This window comes from Populus nigra, chromosome 13 (assembly GCF_951802175.1).
Source record: "Populus nigra chromosome 13, ddPopNigr1.1, whole genome shotgun sequence".
Lineage (NCBI taxonomy): Eukaryota > Viridiplantae > Streptophyta > Magnoliopsida > Malpighiales > Salicaceae > Populus > Populus nigra.
The window spans coordinates 15,516,922-15,537,094 of record NC_084864.1 but is presented as its reverse complement, the minus strand read 5'-3'; the positions used below and the strand labels follow the sequence as shown (position 1 = coordinate 15,537,094).

Here is a 20,173-nt window from a genome sequence, read left to right as displayed (position 1 = left end):
GAACAATGAACCACCTGCTATGTTGTTTCACTTTCATGGCTGACATTAATTAGCTTTTCCAAATAAGACTCTATTGTGATAGAAGTGGCCCTACTCATCAATTATTGAAGGAATTAATCAGACCTAAGAAGTAAAAAAGATTCTGTATTGGGTGATTATAAGATCAAACTACCATGCGCGATTCAATAAAAATTCTAAATACAAATTCTTGTAGACTAAGAAATCTTTTTTTAATTTAATTAGGAATCCTTCTACAATTCAATTCAATGTACCAAACAAAATGACATTGAGTTTATTTTCCAGGAATAAGACTCGAGTTTAGATGCACAAATTAGCATACTTCCTCGACCTAGTAAAAGCTGCTCAGCGCACGTCCAACAACCCGCAGATTAAAATGCTATTTCTTCTCCTCACATGAATTTATAAATCACTTTCAGATTTGGACTTCGTATGCGTGGCGGCCACGTCAATTGGCTCATTTCAGGTGAAAATCAGGAAATGCACATCTCCAAATGAAAACCATTGAAATTTGAACGTTTTGAGAATCTACCTTGTCTTACTGGTTTCGATTTTCCAGACACCTTAAAATATTAAGGGCATTGATCAAATTCACGACTTGTTCTTAATTGGGTGGCTCGCTTAATTGGCGTGGCAATTACTATTAAATTCGCACTTAACCGGCCTTCAAGACTTTTCACTATTACTCCACCAGGTGAGATCTGGTTTTATTTAAAAAAAAAACAAAATTGTTTTACTTTATTTTTAAATAAAACAGTTTTAAATTAATAAAGGTTAATCTAGATTGAATTCTACACAAGTTGTGGACCAACCTCTGGTCAAACAAGTTGCGTCGGTTTTGATCACCATGTTGTCTTGACTTGTGTCGTTTGTCATATTCATCATCTTCTTTTTCTTTAAAAAATTGATTTGTGTCGTTTATCTCTTCTTCACGCCTTTCATGCGTTGAGCAAGAATCACAACCACCTTATTTAACACTCTCCCTACTTTCGTAGCCACCACACAGAATATTTTGTTACAAGAAATTAAAGAAAATGGAACGTAATGGCAGAGATAACATCGAGGTAGAGAATGACTATGATTTGGAGGAGGATCATGGTCATGAAAAGGACAGGAAAGAGGAACAAGAAGAAGAGTTGTCAGTGGAAAGAATACTTGAGAACCAAGGAGTGCCATCATGGAGGAATCAGCTGACACTGAGGGCCTTTGTGGTGAGCTTCGTGTTGAGCATTCTGTTCACCGTCATAGTAATGAAGCTCAATCTTACAACTGGCATCGTACCTTCCCTCAACATCTCCGCTGGCCTTCTGGGCTTCTTTTTTATCAAGACCTGGACAAAGTTTCTTGAAAAGTCTGGCCTTTTGAAGCAACCCTTTACGAGGCAAGAGAACACTGTTATCCAAACTTGCGTGGTTGCCTCATCTGGCATTGCCGGTAGCGGTATACTTTCTGTACTTGTTGCTGCCATTAATTTTCATTTCATCTCTCAATTATTTTTAAAATCTTTTTTTTTTCCTTTTTTCTTTCTGTGTTGAGGAGATATCTAGGCTTCTTTGATTGAGATAATATTTCTATGCATTTGGTTTTGTTTCTGTTCTTAATTGTTGCAAAACTCAGGTAGTTGCTAAAATTCAGTGTCAGGTTTTCCTTCTTCTAATTGCTAGATTACAGGATGAGGATGAAAGAATTAAATTAGAACTGAAATTGCTTGAGTAAAACTGTGTTTACTCAGCCATATATATACACGTAAAGTCTGTTACAATAGAAACTCTTTATAAGAGTTGTAGTTACAAAAGGATTCATCTGCAGAGATAGGAACAATGCAGAGACAGGAACGAACAGAGAACTGGAAACAATGAAACACTGGGTAACAAATATCAGTGTTTATCCACAATCTTAGTATTGTGAACGTTATCCTTATCATTCCTTTGTAAACTGGCAGGGATATCTGTCACAGAAAGTTTATCCCGGAGGTAACAGAACCGATCAGCCGTGCGTCCCTTGGTAAAAATATCTGCAGGCTGTAGAGAGGTGGGAACGTGTTGAAGTAGTATATCTTTGTTGGCCACCTTTTCTCTAACAAAGTGGTAATCCACTTCAATGTGTTTTAATCGGGCATGGAAAATAGAATTGGAGGCAAGAGCTAAGGCAGTTATATTGTCACACCATACGACTGGAGCAAAAGCAAGAGAAACCTGCAACTCATGCAACAACATTCTCAGCCAATACACCTCAGCTGTCACTAGAGCCAAACACCTGTATTTAGCTTCAGTACTGGATTTTGACACTACAGGTTGTTTCTTAGCAGACCAAGATATGAGATTGGACCCAACAAAAACACCATAGCCACAGGTGGAGCGTCTGTCGTCAGGATCACCGGCCCAATCAGATTTACAATAGGCATTGATTGCAAAGGAACCCGGTCTGTAGAAGAGACCATAATCAAGTGTGTGTTTTAAGTATCGTAGCACACGTTTGGCTACTGTCCAATGACCAGAAGTAGGTGCTTGCATGTGTTGACAGAGTTGATTTACTGAGTATGCAATGTCAGGGCGTGTGAGAGTTACATACTGTAAAGCCCCCACTGTTTGCCTATATTCAGATGGGTCTGGAATACTTTCTCCATCAAACTTGGATAGCTTAGACCCGGAGACACAAGGTGCACGGTATGGGCGGATACCAGCGAGTTGCACACGGTCCAGAAGATCAATGATATACCTGGTTTGTCGAAGATGTAACCCTGATGAATTGCGTATGGCCTCAATTCCCAGAAAATATGTCAACTGGCCAAGATCCTTCATAGCAAACTCAAGTTGTAATTGAGATATAAGAGTGGTAATAAAATCCTGATCATTTGAGGTAACTAGAATGTCATCCACGTAAACTAAGAAGAATGCATGGACATTGCCACGATGACAGACAAATAGTGAGGGATCAACTTGTGAACTTTGAAAATCAAGAGCCAAAAGAGCAGTGGACAGTCGATTAAACCAGGCACGAGGAGCTTGTTTCAACCCATAAAGAGATTTATGAAGCTTACAAACAAATTCGGGGTGTGTAGGATCAATAAATCCTTTAGGTTATGTCATATAAACTTCCTCTTCTAACACACCATGAAGGAAGACATTAGAGACATCAAGTTGACGTATATCCCAGTTGAAAGACACGACGATGGTAAGAACCATTCGGATAATAGAAGGCTTGATGACTGGGCTAAATGTGTCAAGAAAATCAACCCCACTTCTCTGTAGATATCCCACAGCGACTAATCTGGCCTTGTGATGTTCAACACTGCCGTCAGGTCGCCGTTTGAGTTTAAAAACCCATTTACATGGAACCAAATTCTTACCAGGGGGACGAGAACATAGTGACCATGTGTCATTCTGTAACAAGGACTGAAATTCACTATCCATTGCCGCACGCCACTCAGGTATAGATGCTGCTTGAGCGTAGGAACTGGGCTCAACACAAACCAAACCTGCATGCAAAGCTTGAAGGGGGTGACGAGTGGAATATAAATGAAAATCAGGGAATCTACGAGGCTTATGATGACCAGTATGTGATCTAGTGATTATTTTTGTGGAAGGCTCATATGAGTAGACAGGGCACCATTTTGGAGGTTAAGGATGGCATTGTGGTGGTGGTGAGAAGAAGGAGTAAGAGCTGGTGCACTAGGTATGGGAATGGATTCAGAAGATTCGGGTTGGCCATTCTGCAGAGATGGAAGAGAGGAGCGAAGATGGTATTCATTTGAATTAACAGCTGAAGCAGTATGAATATCATGTAAGGTAAGGTCAGCAAGAGCCTGAGTAGGTGAGGAAGTTGCTGGGGGAGGAGAAAAATCAGAGGATGAGGAGAAAATATATGAAGGAGGAGTGAAGAATAGACCTGGAGACTTACCTGAGGAGGAGACGCAGTTGGCAGGACCTGTGATAATGGAGTGTGCAGGAAATTGCTCTTCGTCAAAAATCACATTTCGAGAGATATAGACACGTCTGGACGAAGGATCTAAACACCGAAATCCTTTGTGATTGGAGCTATAACCAATGAAAATACAAGGCATGCTACGATATGATAATTTATCATTTGTGTAAGGACGAAGACATGGAAAACATTGACATCCAAATGCTCGAAAATATGAGAAGTCTGGAGGAAGATGAAAAGGACGTTCATATGGTGAAACATAATCAAGAATTTTAGTAGGTAGTCGATTAATGATAAAGATAACGGTGAGAAAAGTATCAACCTAAAATTTCTTAGATAAGCCTGATTGAGCTAGAAGAGTAAGTCCCATATCCATAACATGACGATGTTTCCTCTCAGCGAGGCCATTTTGTTGAGAAGTGTGAGGACATGATAGTCGATGAAAAATTCCATTATCCCTTAAAAACTGTTTAAAAATGGTGGAACAGTATTCACCACCATTATCACTTTGAAATTGTCGAATTGTGAATTGAAATTGTTTCTCTACTAAAAGCTTGAATTTAACAAATGTAGAATAAACATCAGACTTATTTGAAATAGGAAACATCCAACAAAAACTAGAAAAATCATCAATAAAAATAACATAATAACAACAACCACTCAAGGAAGGTGTGAAAGTGGACCAAATATCAGAGTGAATTATTTCTAGAGGAGCAGTGGATTCTCTTGATGAATCAGAAAAGGGCAATTGTTTAGACTTGCCTAGTTGGCAAGTTGTACAAACTGATGTTTTATTGATGGAATCACTAACTGGAAGAGAAAATTTGGAAATAACACGATGAAGAATTTCTGGGGAAGGATGGCCCAGGCGACAGTGCTAGATGGAAGTAGGAGCCTTGATGCCAATAGTCATTGTGAGAGCATGATATGGTGAAGCAGATAGTTGATGAAGGTTGATTGGATACAATCCATTATCACTTGGTCCCGTCAGGAGCGTGTTCCCCGTCAGGATATCCTTAACAGAAAAATCAGAACCAGTGAGTTTAAAAAGAACATTATTATCCTGATAGAATTTATTAATAGAGAGGAGATGAGCTGATGCTTGAGGACAATAAGCAACATTATTTAAGGCAAGAGTAGTAGAAGAGAGGGTTTTAATAGAAGCATTGCCAATATGAGAAATGTGCAAACCTGTACCGTTACCTACGCCCACGGAAGCATCACCTTCATAAGGGTGAGAAGTTGCAAGATTAGCAATATCTGAGGTAACATGAATATTAGCACCACTGTCTGCATACCATTGATGTTGATTTAAATAAGTTGTATTGGCTTCTGCAACCATGGCAGCTAAGTCAGTGGGAGGATGACATCCTTGAAAAGAGTAATTCATGCGATTAAAGCAATCCAAGGCCTGATGTCCCTCTCGTTTGCAGATTTGGCATGGAGATCGGGAACGAGAGTTAGAAGGAGCTGATGAAGATGGGCGTGAGAGGTGAGGTAGGGGCTGCCGAAACTGAGAGGAAGCACTACCCGATCCTTTAGATGCCCTTGAGAAGCGAGATTTATTACTGCTGTGACAAGAACCTATTTTGGCTGCAGGTTTATGTGAGTAAAGAGTATAGGAACCTGCCTCATGGTGAAGAGACTGACTATGAAATTATTGCATAAGGTCATGGTTTAGTAGTTCAGCATGAAAATCTGAAAATGACATGGATTTCTCTTTGGAGAGGAGCATATACGTGGTGACAAATGAATGAAATGAAGAGTTGAGACCATTGAGAACATATAATATTAGATCAGAATCATCAATAGGTTTGTCAACGGCAGTGAGTTCTTCTGCAAGAGTTTTGACTTCATCCAAAAATTTCTGACAAGACAAGGAGCCTTGTTGCAAAGATTGCAACTTTCACTTGATAAGAGAAATTCAAGAAGTTGATGGTGCAACAAAACGTGCACCAAGGGCTTGCTAAGCAAGACGAGAAGTTTCAAGGCCATAAATGGTGGAAACCACCGAAGGAGATAATGAGGAGATAATCCATCCAAGTATTGTTTGATCTTTATACTGCCAAGCCATATAAGCAGAATTAGTAATACCTTGGACTTTATGTTCTTCGCTAGAAAATTGAGGAGGACAAAGATCAGAACCATCAACAATTCCCATGAGTCCATAACTCCGAAACAGAGGAAGCAATTGAGCACTCCATGCAAGGAAATTAGTTCCATCGAGTTTGATGGAAATAACTTGAGCTGGAAGATGAAATGCAACGGAAGGAGAAAAATCTGAAGCAGTAGCCATAGAATCGTTGGAAGCGTTAGCTATGAGACGCTCTGATACCATGAAAGAATTAAATTAGAACTGAAATTGCTTGACTAAAACTGTGTTTACTCAGCCATATATATACACGTAAAGTCTGTTACAACGGAAACTCTTTATAAGAGTTGTAGTTACAAAAGGATTCATCTGTAGAGATAGGAACAATGCAGAGACAGGAACGAACAAAGAACTGGAAACAATCAAACACTGGGTGACAAATATCAGTGTTTATCCACAATCTTAGTATTGTGAATGTTATCCTTATTAGAGGAAGCCGTTTTTTCTCCAGGGCCATTAGGCCAAATTCCAAGTATATATGATGAAGGAAAGTAATTGCAACATCTGGAGGACACGCTTAACCGACTTTCTGATGTATTGCTTGCAAATCAGGAGCCTCCAAACCAAGCCAACCAGCAACGTGAAGGACAAGAAGGGGGACGATTAATTGTCTCATCCAAGACAGCAAGACTTGAGTTTCCTAGATTCTCAGGAGATGATCCCACTGAGTGGTTTAATCATGTGAATCAATTTTTTGCATTTCAAAACACTCCAGAACTGCAGAAGGTTTCCTTGGCTTCTTATCATTTGGAAGGGGAAGCCAACCAGTGGTGGCAATGGGTTCGACGGTTGACTGAAGAAGAAGGAAGAGTTTTATCATGGGCAAACTTTGAAGACGAACTCTGGGTGCGTTTTGGTCCTTCAAAATGTGAGGATTTTGATGAGAGTCTTTCAAGAATCAGGCAAGGAGGTTCACTGCGAGATTATCAACGCGAATTCGAGCGCTTGGGCAACCGAGTACGCGGATGGACTCAAAAGGCTCTTGTAGGTACATTTATGGGTGGTTTAAAAACTGAGATTTCAGATGGAATACGCATGTTTAAACCACAGACATTGAAAGAGGCCATCAGTCTGCCCCGAATGAAGGATGATCAGCTTAACCGACAGAGGAGGTTCAGCAGACCAGCACCATCACCACCAATGAGATCTATCATTTCTCCTCCCAGTTTCAATCGAGTTGTCCCAACGATTCCTACTACTCCTATTCGGCGCATCACTTGGGAAGAAATGCAGAGACGACGAGCTCAGAATTTATGTTTCAATTGCAATGAAAGATTTACTGTAGGACATAAGTGTCGTGAGCCTCGCATCTTAATGTTAGAAGGGTACGATGACAGTAACACTCTGTTATGTGATAAGGAAGGTGACGACCAAGCATTTCAGGAGAATGTTGAAACAATAACCGAACCAGAAATTACACTACATGCATTGACAGGTTGGGCTGCACCTAACACCATGCGCATCACTGCAAGAATTGGATCGAGCGATGTCATCGCACTAATCAACAGTGGATCAACTTATAACTTTATTAGCGAAAGATTGGCCAATGCATTACGTATACCAGTGGTGCCTACAACATCCTTCACCGTGCGGGTTGCAAATGGTGAAAAATTGAAATGCCAGGGACGTTTTGAAGCAGTCAGAGTGGACCTGGAGGGCACCCATTTTTCATTAACTCTTTATTCTCTTCCACTTACAGGGCTGGATTTGGTGTTGGGCATCCAATGGTTAGAAATGCTAGGTTCTGTGGTCTGTAACTGGAAACAGTTAACCATGGAATTTCAGTGGAAGAACCAACTCAGGCTGTTACGTGGAATGGGTGATGAAGGCATACAACTTGCGTCTATCACTAAACTAACCAAAGCAATTCACCAGCACCATGCCATTTTTGCAATCTGTTTACAGATTAGTACTGTGAAGTCAAAAATACAGCCAACGCATCTGGATATGGAGGCCGTTTTGCATGAGTTTGCAAACATTCTTAAGGAACCAACAGGTCCACCACCTGCCAGGGGGGTTGATCACTGCATTTCTCTCAAAGACGGCACAAAACCTATTAATGTTCGGCCATATCGTTATGCATATTATCAAAAGGAAGAGATTGAGAAGCAAGTTCATGAAATGCTAAATTCCGGCCTTATCAGACCCAGTACCAGCCCTTTTTCATCACCGGTATTGTTGGTGAAGAAAAAAGATGGAACATGGCGTATTTGCACAGATTATAGGGCTCTCAATGCTGCAACCGTGAAGGACCGCTTCCCTATTCCTACAGTTGATGATATGTTAGACGAGCTCTATGGTGCTTCATATTTCACCAAGCTTGATCTTCGAGCTGGATATCATCAGGTACGGGTTAATCCTATGGATATACCAAAAACTGTTTTCCGCACTCACAACGGACACTATGAATATTTGGTTATGCCTTTTAGGTTGTGTAATGCTCCCTCGACATTTCAAGCTATCATGAATTCAATATTTTAACCTCATCTTCGAAAATTTATATTGGTTTTCTTTGATGATATATTAGTCTATAGTCCTACGTGGGACATGCATTTGATGCATGTACGACAGACTTTTGACATATTACAGCAACATCAATTTTTTGTCAAGGCTAATAAGAGTGTTTTTGGTCAACAAGAGCTGGAGTACTTAGGGCACATAATCACCAATCATGGCGTGAAGGTAGATGAAAATAAAATTGCAGCAATGGTAGCATGGCCACGACCTACTAATATTTCAGAGCTTCGTGGTTTTTTAGGGTTAACAGGGAGTTTGTTAAAAATGATAGCATTGTGGCGCGGGCTCTCAACAATCTCCTTAAAAAGGGCCAATTTGGGTGGCATGAGGAAGCTGAAACTGCCTTCCTCGCGCTCAAACAAGCCATGACAACGACACCAATGTTAGCAATGCCTAATTTCAAGGATGTCTTCACTGTAGAGACCGATGCCTCAGGTGATGGTATTGGCGCCATCTTATCCCAGCAAGGCAAACCAATTGTATTTATGAGTAAGGCACTCGGAGTAGCAAAGAAATCTTGGTCTACTTATGCTAAAGAGATGCTGGCTATTCTTGAAGCTATAAGATTGTGGCGACCATACCTATTAGGCCGAAAGTTCTATATTCAGACGGATCAACGCAGTCTAAATTTTTTTCTTGAGCAACGGATCATCACACCAGAGCAACAAGAATGGGTCGTCAAACTCTTAGGCTATGACTATGAGATCAAATACCGGCCTGGTCGAGAAAATGCTGCAGTTGATGCTCTCTCTCGTAAACAGGGAAGTCTTATTCTTCATCATCTTGTGGTTTCTCAGGTTACTTTATGGGAGGACATTACACTTGATTTCATCGAGCGTTTACGCTCTTCTCAGGGCAAGGATACAATCCTGGTTGTCGTCGATAGACTCAGCAAATCAACTCATTTCCTGCCATTAAAACATCATTTTACAGCTAAGAGTGTTGCAGAGAAATTTATGGAAGGCATTATTAAGCTTCATGGCATGCCAAGGTCTATAGTCAGCAATCGGGATCCAGTTTTTGTTAGTCATTTCTGGCAGGAATTCTTTAAGATGTCAGGAACAAAGTTGCAGCTCAGCTCCGCGTATCATCCACAAACGGATGGCCAAACCGAGGTTGTCAAATGATGTGTTGAACAATATTTGCGATGTTTTGTTCATCAGTGGCCAAAGAAGTGGAGTCTCTACTTACCATGGGCAGAATATTGGTATAATACAACATTCCACATCTCAACCGGAATGACTCCTTTTCAGGCATTATATGGCTGGCTTCCACCAACTATTCCATCATACCATGATAGTCTATCACCGGTGCATCAAGTGGATCAGCAGTTGCAGGAGCGAGATGAGTTACTTCAACAGCTCAAAATCAACTTGGCATGCTCGATTAATAGGATGAAACAACTCGCAGACAAAAAAAGAAGAGATGTCTCATTTGATGTGGGTGATTTAGTCCTTCTGAAACTCCATCCATATCGACAGCATACGGTTTTTAAGCAAGAATACCAGAAACTTGCTAGTTGCTTCTATGGACCCTATGAAATTTTGGAGAAAATTGGACCCGTCGCTTACAAACTCAGGTTACCAGCAGAGTCACGTATTCATCCAATATTTCATGTCTCTTTGCTTAAACAGTATCACACCAACACAGAGGTTCACAACCACAGCACAGAGATACCATCCTTCAATGATGATGGGGAAGTTCTGCTGATACCACAAGTTGTTCTTGATCACCGCTGGGTAAAACAGGGTGCCCAAATTATCGAAGAAAGTTTAGTTCACTGGAAGTATCTAACTGTAGAAGAGGCCACATGGGTATCTACCAAACAGCTACTGGAACTGTTTCCAGGTATCAACCTTGGGGACAAGGTTGCACGTGATGGGGGAGGAATTGATAAGCCACACAGATCAACCATGGCCATTAGGCCAAATTCCAAGTATATATGATGAAGGAAAGTAATTGCATAAGCCATGCAGCAATAAGGAACGTGAACAATATTTACATGGATATGCAATTATACAGAAAGAAGAGGAGCAGTTTCAATACAAGATCGGGTCTTGCGATTTATCAGTTATTGCTTTTATTGTTATAGTTGTTGCGATTAATATTCAGTATGTTTAATTCCAGTTTGTACGTGGGTAAACTCACATAGAGCGTTACCAACTTTTCCTTAATTCTAGACATTATCTATAACGGCTTTGCTTACTTAAAGCAGCCGGCTTTGCTTATTTAAGGCAGCCAAGAATTATGAAGAGGCAGTCAATTTGATATTAACACAATTTGTGGTTCTTTCTCACCCGAAAAGAAACAAACAGTTTCAGCAATTACTTGCTAAATAATTGTTGAACTTATCATTGAGCGGCGAAAAAAGCTGCAAGCTTGATCTCTAAATTTATAAAATAACATCGTAACCTTAAAATATAAAAGAAAATAACATAAAATTAAAATGAACACAAAAAATCCAGGAAATGAAGGAAAATTTTCCATATTAGATCTTCCAAGTCTAATTTCGATAAATTTGTATAGTGCATAAACTACAAAAAGAGGATTTTTCATGGAACTTGGTCTAGAAATTTCTTGTAGATTACAAATTTAAGTCTGATTCAACTCGAATCAAAAGTTATAATTGTTTCGAGTAACTATGCAAATCTCGCTAAATCAAATTTATTTTTAGGCCTGACCCTATCTTACTGTACATAAAAATATATGTTAAATCATACATGTAGTATTTAACCGTGGACTGCTAAAAACTTTTAGTTTTGGGTGACATGTCAGCATCAGTTTTCCTAGGTTTCTGATGCCCCCACCGGGCATAAAGTGCGCCTGGCTGAGATGGTTCACTTCCTAAGTTCGAAGTCATATCTGTAAGTCTTAGAAGAATATTCTGATCAGTGGAAAAACAAGCCTTCTCCATTAGTAAACGAAAAGAAAACGAGAATAATTAATCTACCCTTTTACTGTAGATTTTCCTATGTTGAACTTGCTCATTGACCGAGAATCATTAACATAATGTCAAGATGAATACACTATATTTCTAAATAGTCAAGACAAGATTAAATGCCAAACTTGTTTTGAAACTGAAATTGTTGTGACAAAACAGTTAATTTGTATGATGATGTTAAACTCGTTGAATTTCGTCCTAATGGTTTCCTTACAATAGGGGGCTTTGGGAATTATCTGTTTGGAATGAGTGAAACCGTGGCCAAACAATCAACAGAATATAGAGATTCTTTTAAAAATCCATCTCTGTTATGGATGATTGGCTTTCTGTTTGTTGTTAGCTTTCTTGGACTCTTTTCAGTGGTGCCTCTTCGAAAGGTAGACCTCACAACGCCATATAACCATTCAATTTCGTCATATGATTATTGCAAATAAAACACTTTTCTCCGCATTTTCCATTCTTGTCGACTGTGTTGATTTTGCCAAAATCTAATCCTCATTGTTACCCTGGTTATTTCCAGGTCATGATTGTAGACTTCAAATTGACATATCCAAGTGGCACTGCAACTGCTCATCTCATCAACAGCTTCCACACTCCCACAGGGGCCAAGCTAGCAAAGTAAGGCATTTTCAGATCTCATCATGCACTTATAGTTGGATGATCATTTGGCGACTAAACGTATCGTACTTTGTTAATTTTTCTACCATTACAGGAACCAAGTGAGGGCGTTGGGCAAGTTCTTCTCATTCAGCTTCTTGTGGGGTTTCTTTCAGTGGTTCTACACTGCCGGAGATGGTTGTGGTTTGCTGAGTTCCCCTCACTCGGGCTTAAAGCATATGAAAACAAGTAAAAGCATTACTCCACCTTCAAAAATTTTCTCATCCTACCGAATGTAGTTCAATTTATATTGGCTTTGTGTTTCAAATTCGTTGTGGTGTCTTTGACTAATGATGTTCTTGTTACACGTACAGATATTTCTGACTTCTCAGCAACATATGTTGGAGTTGGATTGATTTGCCCATATATCATAAACATATCAGTATTGCTTGGAGGAATTCTTTCCCGGGGTCTCATGTGGCCTCTCATAGATACAAAAAAGGACGATTGGTATCCAGCAGACCTCAAACCAGACAGCCTAAATGGCCTCCAAGGTTACAAGGTAAGTTTTCTAACAAGGTTAAGGTGACAAGAATGCCCAGTACATGGTTTTTTACAGATTCTTGAAGACTTTTCACTCATACGTACCAACACTTATGCAATGTACTCAGGTATTTATTGCCAGTACTGCCTTGATCTTGAGTGACGGTCTGTACAACTTCTTCAAGGTGCTAAGCCGAACACTCGCTGCATTGTTTTTTTAACTTCAAAGGAGAGATGCAACTGGTGGCCTCCCTATTGCGGAACGTTCCTCTCCCGAGACCTCCAGGATCTCATACAATGATCAACGCCGCACCCAACTCTTTCTCAAAGATCAAATTCCAACATGGTTTGCTGTTGCAGGCTATGTCGCAATTGCTGCTATCTCCACGGCCACGCTACCGCATATATTTCCCGAACTCAAATGGTATTATATATTGGTTATCTAAATCTTTGTGCCAGCCCCTGCATTCTGTAATGCTTATGGCTGTGGTCACACTGACTGGTCTCTTGCTTCCACCTATGGCAAGCTTGCAATTTTTGTAATTGGAGCATGGGCTGGTGGCTCTCATGGTGGAGTTCTTGCAGGACTAGCGGCCTGTGGAGTCATGATGAATATCGTCTCCACAGCCTCCGACCTCTCTCAAGATTTCAAGACTGGTTATCTAACCCTTTCTTCACCACGATCCATGTTTGTGAGCCAACTAATTGGCACTGCAATGGGTTGCATTATTTCACCTTGTGTCTTTTGGCTGTTTTTCAAGGCCTTCAAGGATCTTGGGACTCCTGGAAGTCAATACCCTGCTCCTTATGCTACTGTATTTCGAAACATGGCTATATTGGGGGTAGACGGATTCTCGTCTCTACCAAAGAATTGCCTCTATCTTTGTTATGGGTTCTTCGGTGCAGCTATTCTGATAAATTTAATTAAGGATGCTGTGGGTAAGAAATGGGCTAGGTTCATTCCCAATCCAATGGCGATGGCTATACCGTTCTATATTGGCGCATGCTTTGCCATCGACATGTGTGTGGGAAGCTTGATTCTATTTATCTGGGAAAAGATTGACAAGGCAAAGGCAGATGCTTTTGGGCCAGCAGTGGCTTCTGGTTTGATTTGCGGGAATGGGATATGGACTTTGCCTAGTGCGATACTTGCTCTAGTAGGAGTAAAACCTCCCATTTGCATGAAGTTTTTGTCAAGGAGAACAAATGCTAAGGTCGATGCGTTCTTAGGGTCATGAAGTTGAAGTTCAGACCAACTTGAATAGAAACTGTGAAGTAAAGCTGAATTGCTTCCTACACTAAGGTTATGAAGTTTACATGTGAAGTTCGACTAAAAAATGCTGCGGATAATCACCTGCTATTCCGTGGAGCCAACAACTATTTTCTCTGTAATCATTTCTGGAGAAGAAAATCAAATGTCCATTTACTTATATATATATATATATATATATATATATATATATATATATATATGTTTGTAGTTTTTTTCTTGATAGTAGAACAGATGCATCAAGCAATGTGAAAAGTGAAAATTACAGTACCCTTTGTGAGCTGTTATGATCAGTTGCTATATTTGGTAGCTCATTTTGCTCATTTTGCTAGCTATGATCATATCAAGTGGTCCAATGTGTTACTATCAGTCTCACAATAAAACCATGCCAGACTTAGTCATCCAACACAAGAAAAAAAAAGATGGAAAAAATATCAGATGCGTCGAGGAAGACGATAAAAGCTTCAGCGAATATGAGACTTGTAACAAATATGTTGAAGGTTTGTCCTAGGAATATGAAAAGAAGCTGAAAATAGACAAGCATTTCCGTAGTCTTAATGGCATCTAAGCCCAGAGTGAGCGAACTACATAAAGAGGTTATCATTTGGATCATACGTTCTTCCCCATGCAAATATATTCAAAGTTAATTATCATAGAATCCCTCAACTCTCCATCCCTCAAAGGTTTTTGGGAGTTTAGTAATAATTATTTATTAAATTATTTTTAATTTAAAACTATTAAAATAGTGTTTTTAAATTGTTTTAAATTCTACTATATTCTAGTCTAGCTTCTTTAAGTAATTTAATATCATTTTCTTTATTTCTTATATCATTTTTTTTTCCCACAAACTTTGGACAATGGACATTCACAGATCTTTTATTTTCGCTTTATTTTTTTTTAATTTTTTGGAAATTGACTATTGACTTCTCGTCTTCCACAAATTAGAAATAGAAGCTTTTGGCATTGGATTCAGTGGCCATTTGGTAACTTGATTAAAACATTCCTTTTTAAAATTATTTTTTTATTTTAAAATTGTTCTGAAAATATTTTTATTTTTAATTAAGAAAATATTAAAAAAATATTTTTAGATTATTTTAAAAATAACTTTTATTTTATTTCTAGTCAAACAATTTAAAAATATATACGGATCACATATATAAAAAATTACAAACTTAAATCAAACACATGTCATTTAGACTCTTGGAGTGACTTTATTATTTTAAAGGGTATTTAAAAATATAATAATAGTTATTTTTTAAATAATTTTCGTTAAAAAAATTAAAATAATATATTTTTTATATTTTTAAATTTATTTTTAATATTAATATATCAAAATAATTCAAAAATATTAAATAAAATTAATTTAAAATTAAAAAAAAATAACGCAAAAAAGCAGACAGGTTAAAACGCACTCCAACAACCCGTTTTAACTTTTAACTCCTCCTCATATTCATCGTCTTCAATTCGCTTGTGATGTGTTGAGCAATAATCACAACCACTTATTAAACACGCTCCCAACTCTCTTCGTCTCCATAAAGAATCATTCTTTTAAGAAAATAAAATGGAACGTAATGGAAGAGACGAAACCAAGGTAGAGAATGGTTATAATTTGGAGGATGATCATGATCACAGAAAGAAGGACAAGAAAGAGGAACAAGAAGAAGAGTTGTCAGTGGAAAGAATATTTGAGAACCAAGAAGTGCCATCATGGAGGAATCAGCTGACACTGAGGGCCCTTGTGGTGAGCTTCGTGTTGAGCACTTTGTTCTGCGTCATAGTAATGAAGCTCAATCTTACAACCGGTATCATACCTTCCCTCAATGTCTCTGCTGGCCTTCTGGGCTTCTTTTTTATCAAGACCTTGACAAAGTTTCTTGAAAAGTCTGGACTTTTGAAGCAACCCTTTACGAGGCAAGAGAACACTGTAATACAGACTTGCGTGGTTGCCTCCTCTGGCATTGCCTTTAGTGGTATGCTTTCCGTACTGTTTACTGCCATTAATTTTCATTTCATCTCTCTTAATTATTTTGAAATTCAATTTTCTTTCTCTTTTCTTTCGAAGTTGAGGCGATATCTAGGTTTCTTTGATCAAGATATTAATATTTCTGTGCATTTGGTTTTGTTTCTGTTCTTAAAGGTTGCAAACTTACAGTAGTTACTAAAATTCAATGTCAAGATTTTCATCTTCTAATTGCTAGATTACATGATAAGGCAACCATTTTTCTCTCTCTGGATCCCTTTTATCTCAGATGTGAGTAGATTTGCATGATCCTTGAAGACAAAGAATCTCTTACTGCCTAAAGTCTTTGAGAGACAAATCAAAATTGAGGCTTTATGACTACCACTTGTGAAGTTTTGCTAAACTAATCAACACTTGAACTTACCATTAGAGACATGAAAAAATCTATCTCTGTCTCCTGGAGTGTGATAATGTTAGGGGTGCAGCTGGTATGTCACTTGACAGATACTTTTTTGACAGTTCAATTCATATGCGCTGGATATGGATGACTTACTAAGTTCAGATTTGTGTCAGGAAGTCTTATAACAATTTTCTGATTTGTGGAAAAAGAATTCTTCTCCATTAGTAAAAGAAAGGAAAATGTGAATAATATCTGTTTCTAGAATGCTAGTTGTGAGCTTGAGTTATTAATCAAACCTTTTCTTTAACTGTGAATCATTAACATAATGTCAAGATGAATACATTATATTTCTAACTTATCCAAATAGTCAAGAAAAGCCTGATTACTTGCCAAACTTGTTTCGAAACTGAATTAATTATTGTAATGAAACGGGTAATTTGTGATTATGCTTATGATGATATTAAACTTGTTGATTTTTGTACCAATGGTTTCCATTCTATAATTTTTTCCTTGTTTCCTTATAATAGGAGGCTTTGGGAGTTATCTGTTTGGAATGAGTGAAACCGTGGCCAAACAATTAACTGAACATAGTGATGCCTTTAAAAATCCATCTCTGTCTTGGATGATTGGCTTTTTGTTTGTTGTTAGCTTTCTTGGACTCTTTTCGGCGGTGCCTCTTCGAAAGGTAGACTTTACAACCTATATCAGCATTCAATTTCTTTATATGATTATAGGAAATATAAAACTTTTCTCTGCATTTTACATTTTTGCCTAGTGTATTGATTTTGCCAAAAACTAATCCTCATTGTTACCCTGGTTATTTCCAGGTCATGATTATAGACTTCAAATTGACATATCCAAGTGGCACTGCAACTGCCCATCTCATCAACAGCTTCCACACTCCTGCAGGAGCCAAGCTAGCAAAGTAAGGCATTATGAGACCTCATGCACTTATATGGATGATCATTAGACATGAAAGAGTATCGAACTTTGTTATTCTACTGTTACAGGAAACAAGTGAGAGTGTTGGGCAAGTTCTTCTCATTCAGCTTCTTGTGGGGTTTCTTTCAATGGTTCTACACTGCAGGAGATGGTTGTGGATTCGCTGAGTTCCCCTCACTTGGTCTTAAAGCACATGAAAACAAGTAAAAGCATTACTCAATCTTCCAAAATCCTCTCTTCTTGTTGAATGTAGTTCCATTTATTATGGCATTCTGTTTCAAATTTGTTGTGGTATCTTTGACTAATAATGTTCTTGTTACATGTGCAGATTTTTCTTTGATTTCTCAGCAACATATGTTGGAGTTGGAATGATTTGCCCATATATCATAAACATATCAGTATTGCTTGGAGGAATTCTTTCCTGGGGTCTCATGTGGCCTCTCATAGATACAAAAAAGGGTGACTGGTATCCAGCAGACCTCAAACCTGGCAGCTTACATGGCCTCCAAGGTTACAAGGTAAGTTTTCTAACAAGGTTAAGGTGACAAGAATGCCCATTACATGATTTTTAACATTTTCTTGAAGCCTTTTCTTTCATACCAACGCTTATGCATTGAACACAGGTATTTATTGCCACTGCCTTGATCTTGGGTGACGGTCTGTACAACTTCTTCAAGGTTCTAAGCCGAACACTCGCTGCATTGTTTTTTCAACTTCGTGGGAGAGATGCAACTGGTGCTCTGCCTGTTGCTGACCGTTCCTCTCCCGAGACATCCAGGATCTCCTATGATGAGCAACGTCGCACCCACCTCTTTCTCAAAGATCAAATTCCAACATGGTTTGCTGTTGCAGGTTATGTCACAATTGCTGCCATTTCTACAACCACCGTTCCGCATATATTTCCTGAACTGAAATGGTATTACATATTGGTTATCTACATCTTTGCCCCAGCCCTTGCATTCTGTAATGCTTATGGTTGTGGACTCACTGATTGGTCCCTTGCTTCCACCTATGGGACACTTGCAATTTTTGTAATTGGGGCATGGGCTGGTGCCTCTCATGGTGGAGTTCTTGCAGGACTAGCGGCATGTGGAGTCATGATGAATATTGTCTCCACAGCCTCTGACCTATCTCAAGATTTCAAGACTGGTTATTTGACCCTTTCTTCACCACGTTCCATGTTTGTGAGCCAACTAATTGGCACTGCAATGGGTTGCATGATTTCCCCGTGTGTATTTTGGCTTTTTTTTAAGGCCTTCAAGGATCTTGGGACTCCTGGAAGTCAATACCCTGCTCCTTATGCTACTGTATTTCGAAACATGGCTATATTGGGGGTAGAAGGATTCTCCTCTCTACCAAAGAATTGTCTCTATCTTTGTTATTGGTTCTTCGGTGCAGCTATTCTGATAAATTTGATCAAGGATGTGTTGGGTAAGAAACGGGCTAGGTTCATTCCCAATCCAATGGCAATGGCTATACCTTTCTATATTGGCTCATACTTTGCCATCGACATGTGTGTGGGAAGCTTGATTCTATTTATCTGGGAAAAGATTGACAAGGCAAAGGCAGATGCTTTTGGGCCAGCAGTGGCTTCTGGTTTGATTTGCGGGGACGGGATATGGACTTTGCCTAGTTCGATACTTGCTCTAGCAGGAGTAAAACCTCCCATTTGCATGAAGTTTTTGTCAAGGAGAACAAATGCTAAGGTCGATGCGTTCTTAGGGTCATAAATTTGAAGTTCAGAGGAACTTCAATAGAATCTGTGAGTTAGAGCTGAATTGCTTCCCAGACTAAGGTTATGAAGTTTACATATGAAGTTCGACTAAAAATGCTGTAGATAATCACCTGCTATTTGTGGAGTCAACAACTATTTTCTCTATAATCATTTCTGGAGAAGAAAATCAAATGTCCAGTTACTTATATATGCTTGTTAGTCAATCCTTGGAAATATGCTTGTAGTTTTTTTCTTGTCTAGTTTGAAGAAGATAGTGGAACAGATGCATCAAACAATGTGCAAACGGAAAAGCACAGTACCCTTTGTGAACTTTAAACATAATATCAAAAGTGAATGTGCAAATATTACAGGTTGCAGGCATGTTGATTTTGAACATATTGCAATTATCTTTGTTGATTTCTTCTTCCTTATTCGTATACGACCTTCCAGAATCACACCCAAGACCGCTGTTGTTATTCTGGGTTGCTGCTTTCCTGCCTTCAATTCCTCAGCTGTTGTTTTGCTGTTTGATGTTATCACAACATTTGCACCAGTACGTAATATCTTTGGATTTTACTCAAACTGGTAAGGTTATGATCAGTTGCTATATTTGGTATCAGGTTTGCTCATTTTGCTGGCTATGATATCATTGGCAAATCAAAGATATTAAGTATGTCGACTTCCCCAATACAAGTATGTCGACTTCTAAAAAAAACTTGTAAATACACAATACTCTATTAATAGCATAACGTTGGCAAATCAAAGCAAGGTGAAGAATTAATGGGTGCATACGCCAAAAAGCTCGGGAAAAGAAAACATGGCAATAGCTAGGAAGTAACCTAAACCAGCGAAGGAGGACACACAAATAATTACCATGGATAAATTAAGTAGAACATGCCTTCCTTCTTGGCTAATACAAGGATAAACGATTACTGATCATTCATCATACGATTAGGTCAAACCACCTCTCCTAACTCCTCCCCCCATCAAACCTTTGAGCTGCAGCTGGTTCACCGGGTCTGCACTTAGGATCATTGGGGTTATATATGCATGGATCGCTCTTCTCTATTCTTGCTATCACAGTAAGGTTAGAACATGATAACAAAATAATGGTTACAAGGAGTACTATTATTGTCAAGTATCGAGCCTTTCCTTGAGACCCCATTTTTGACACGAAAGAAACCTGAGATTTTTA

At 38.8% G+C, this 20,173-nt stretch overlaps 1 protein-coding gene and 1 pseudogene across 1 annotated transcript; both read left to right on the top strand.

The window, feature by feature from the left end:
- The first annotated feature begins 1,052 nt into the window (after positions 1-1,052).
- On the top strand, positions 1,053-14,325 carry LOC133670973 (probable metal-nicotianamine transporter YSL7; annotated as a pseudogene).
- Positions 14,326-15,419: 1,094 nt separating this feature from the next.
- On the top strand, positions 15,420-19,374 carry LOC133670972 (probable metal-nicotianamine transporter YSL7). Its single transcript, XM_062091577.1, has 6 exons — positions 15,420-15,932; positions 16,850-17,007; positions 17,150-17,247; positions 17,333-17,467; positions 17,593-17,782; positions 17,888-19,374. The coding sequence occupies exons 1-6, from the start codon at positions 15,524-15,526 to the stop codon at positions 18,992-18,994; spliced, it is 2,097 nt and encodes a 698-aa protein (XP_061947561.1). The 5' UTR covers positions 15,420-15,523; the 3' UTR covers positions 18,995-19,374.
- The last annotated feature ends 799 nt before the right edge of the window (positions 19,375-20,173 follow it).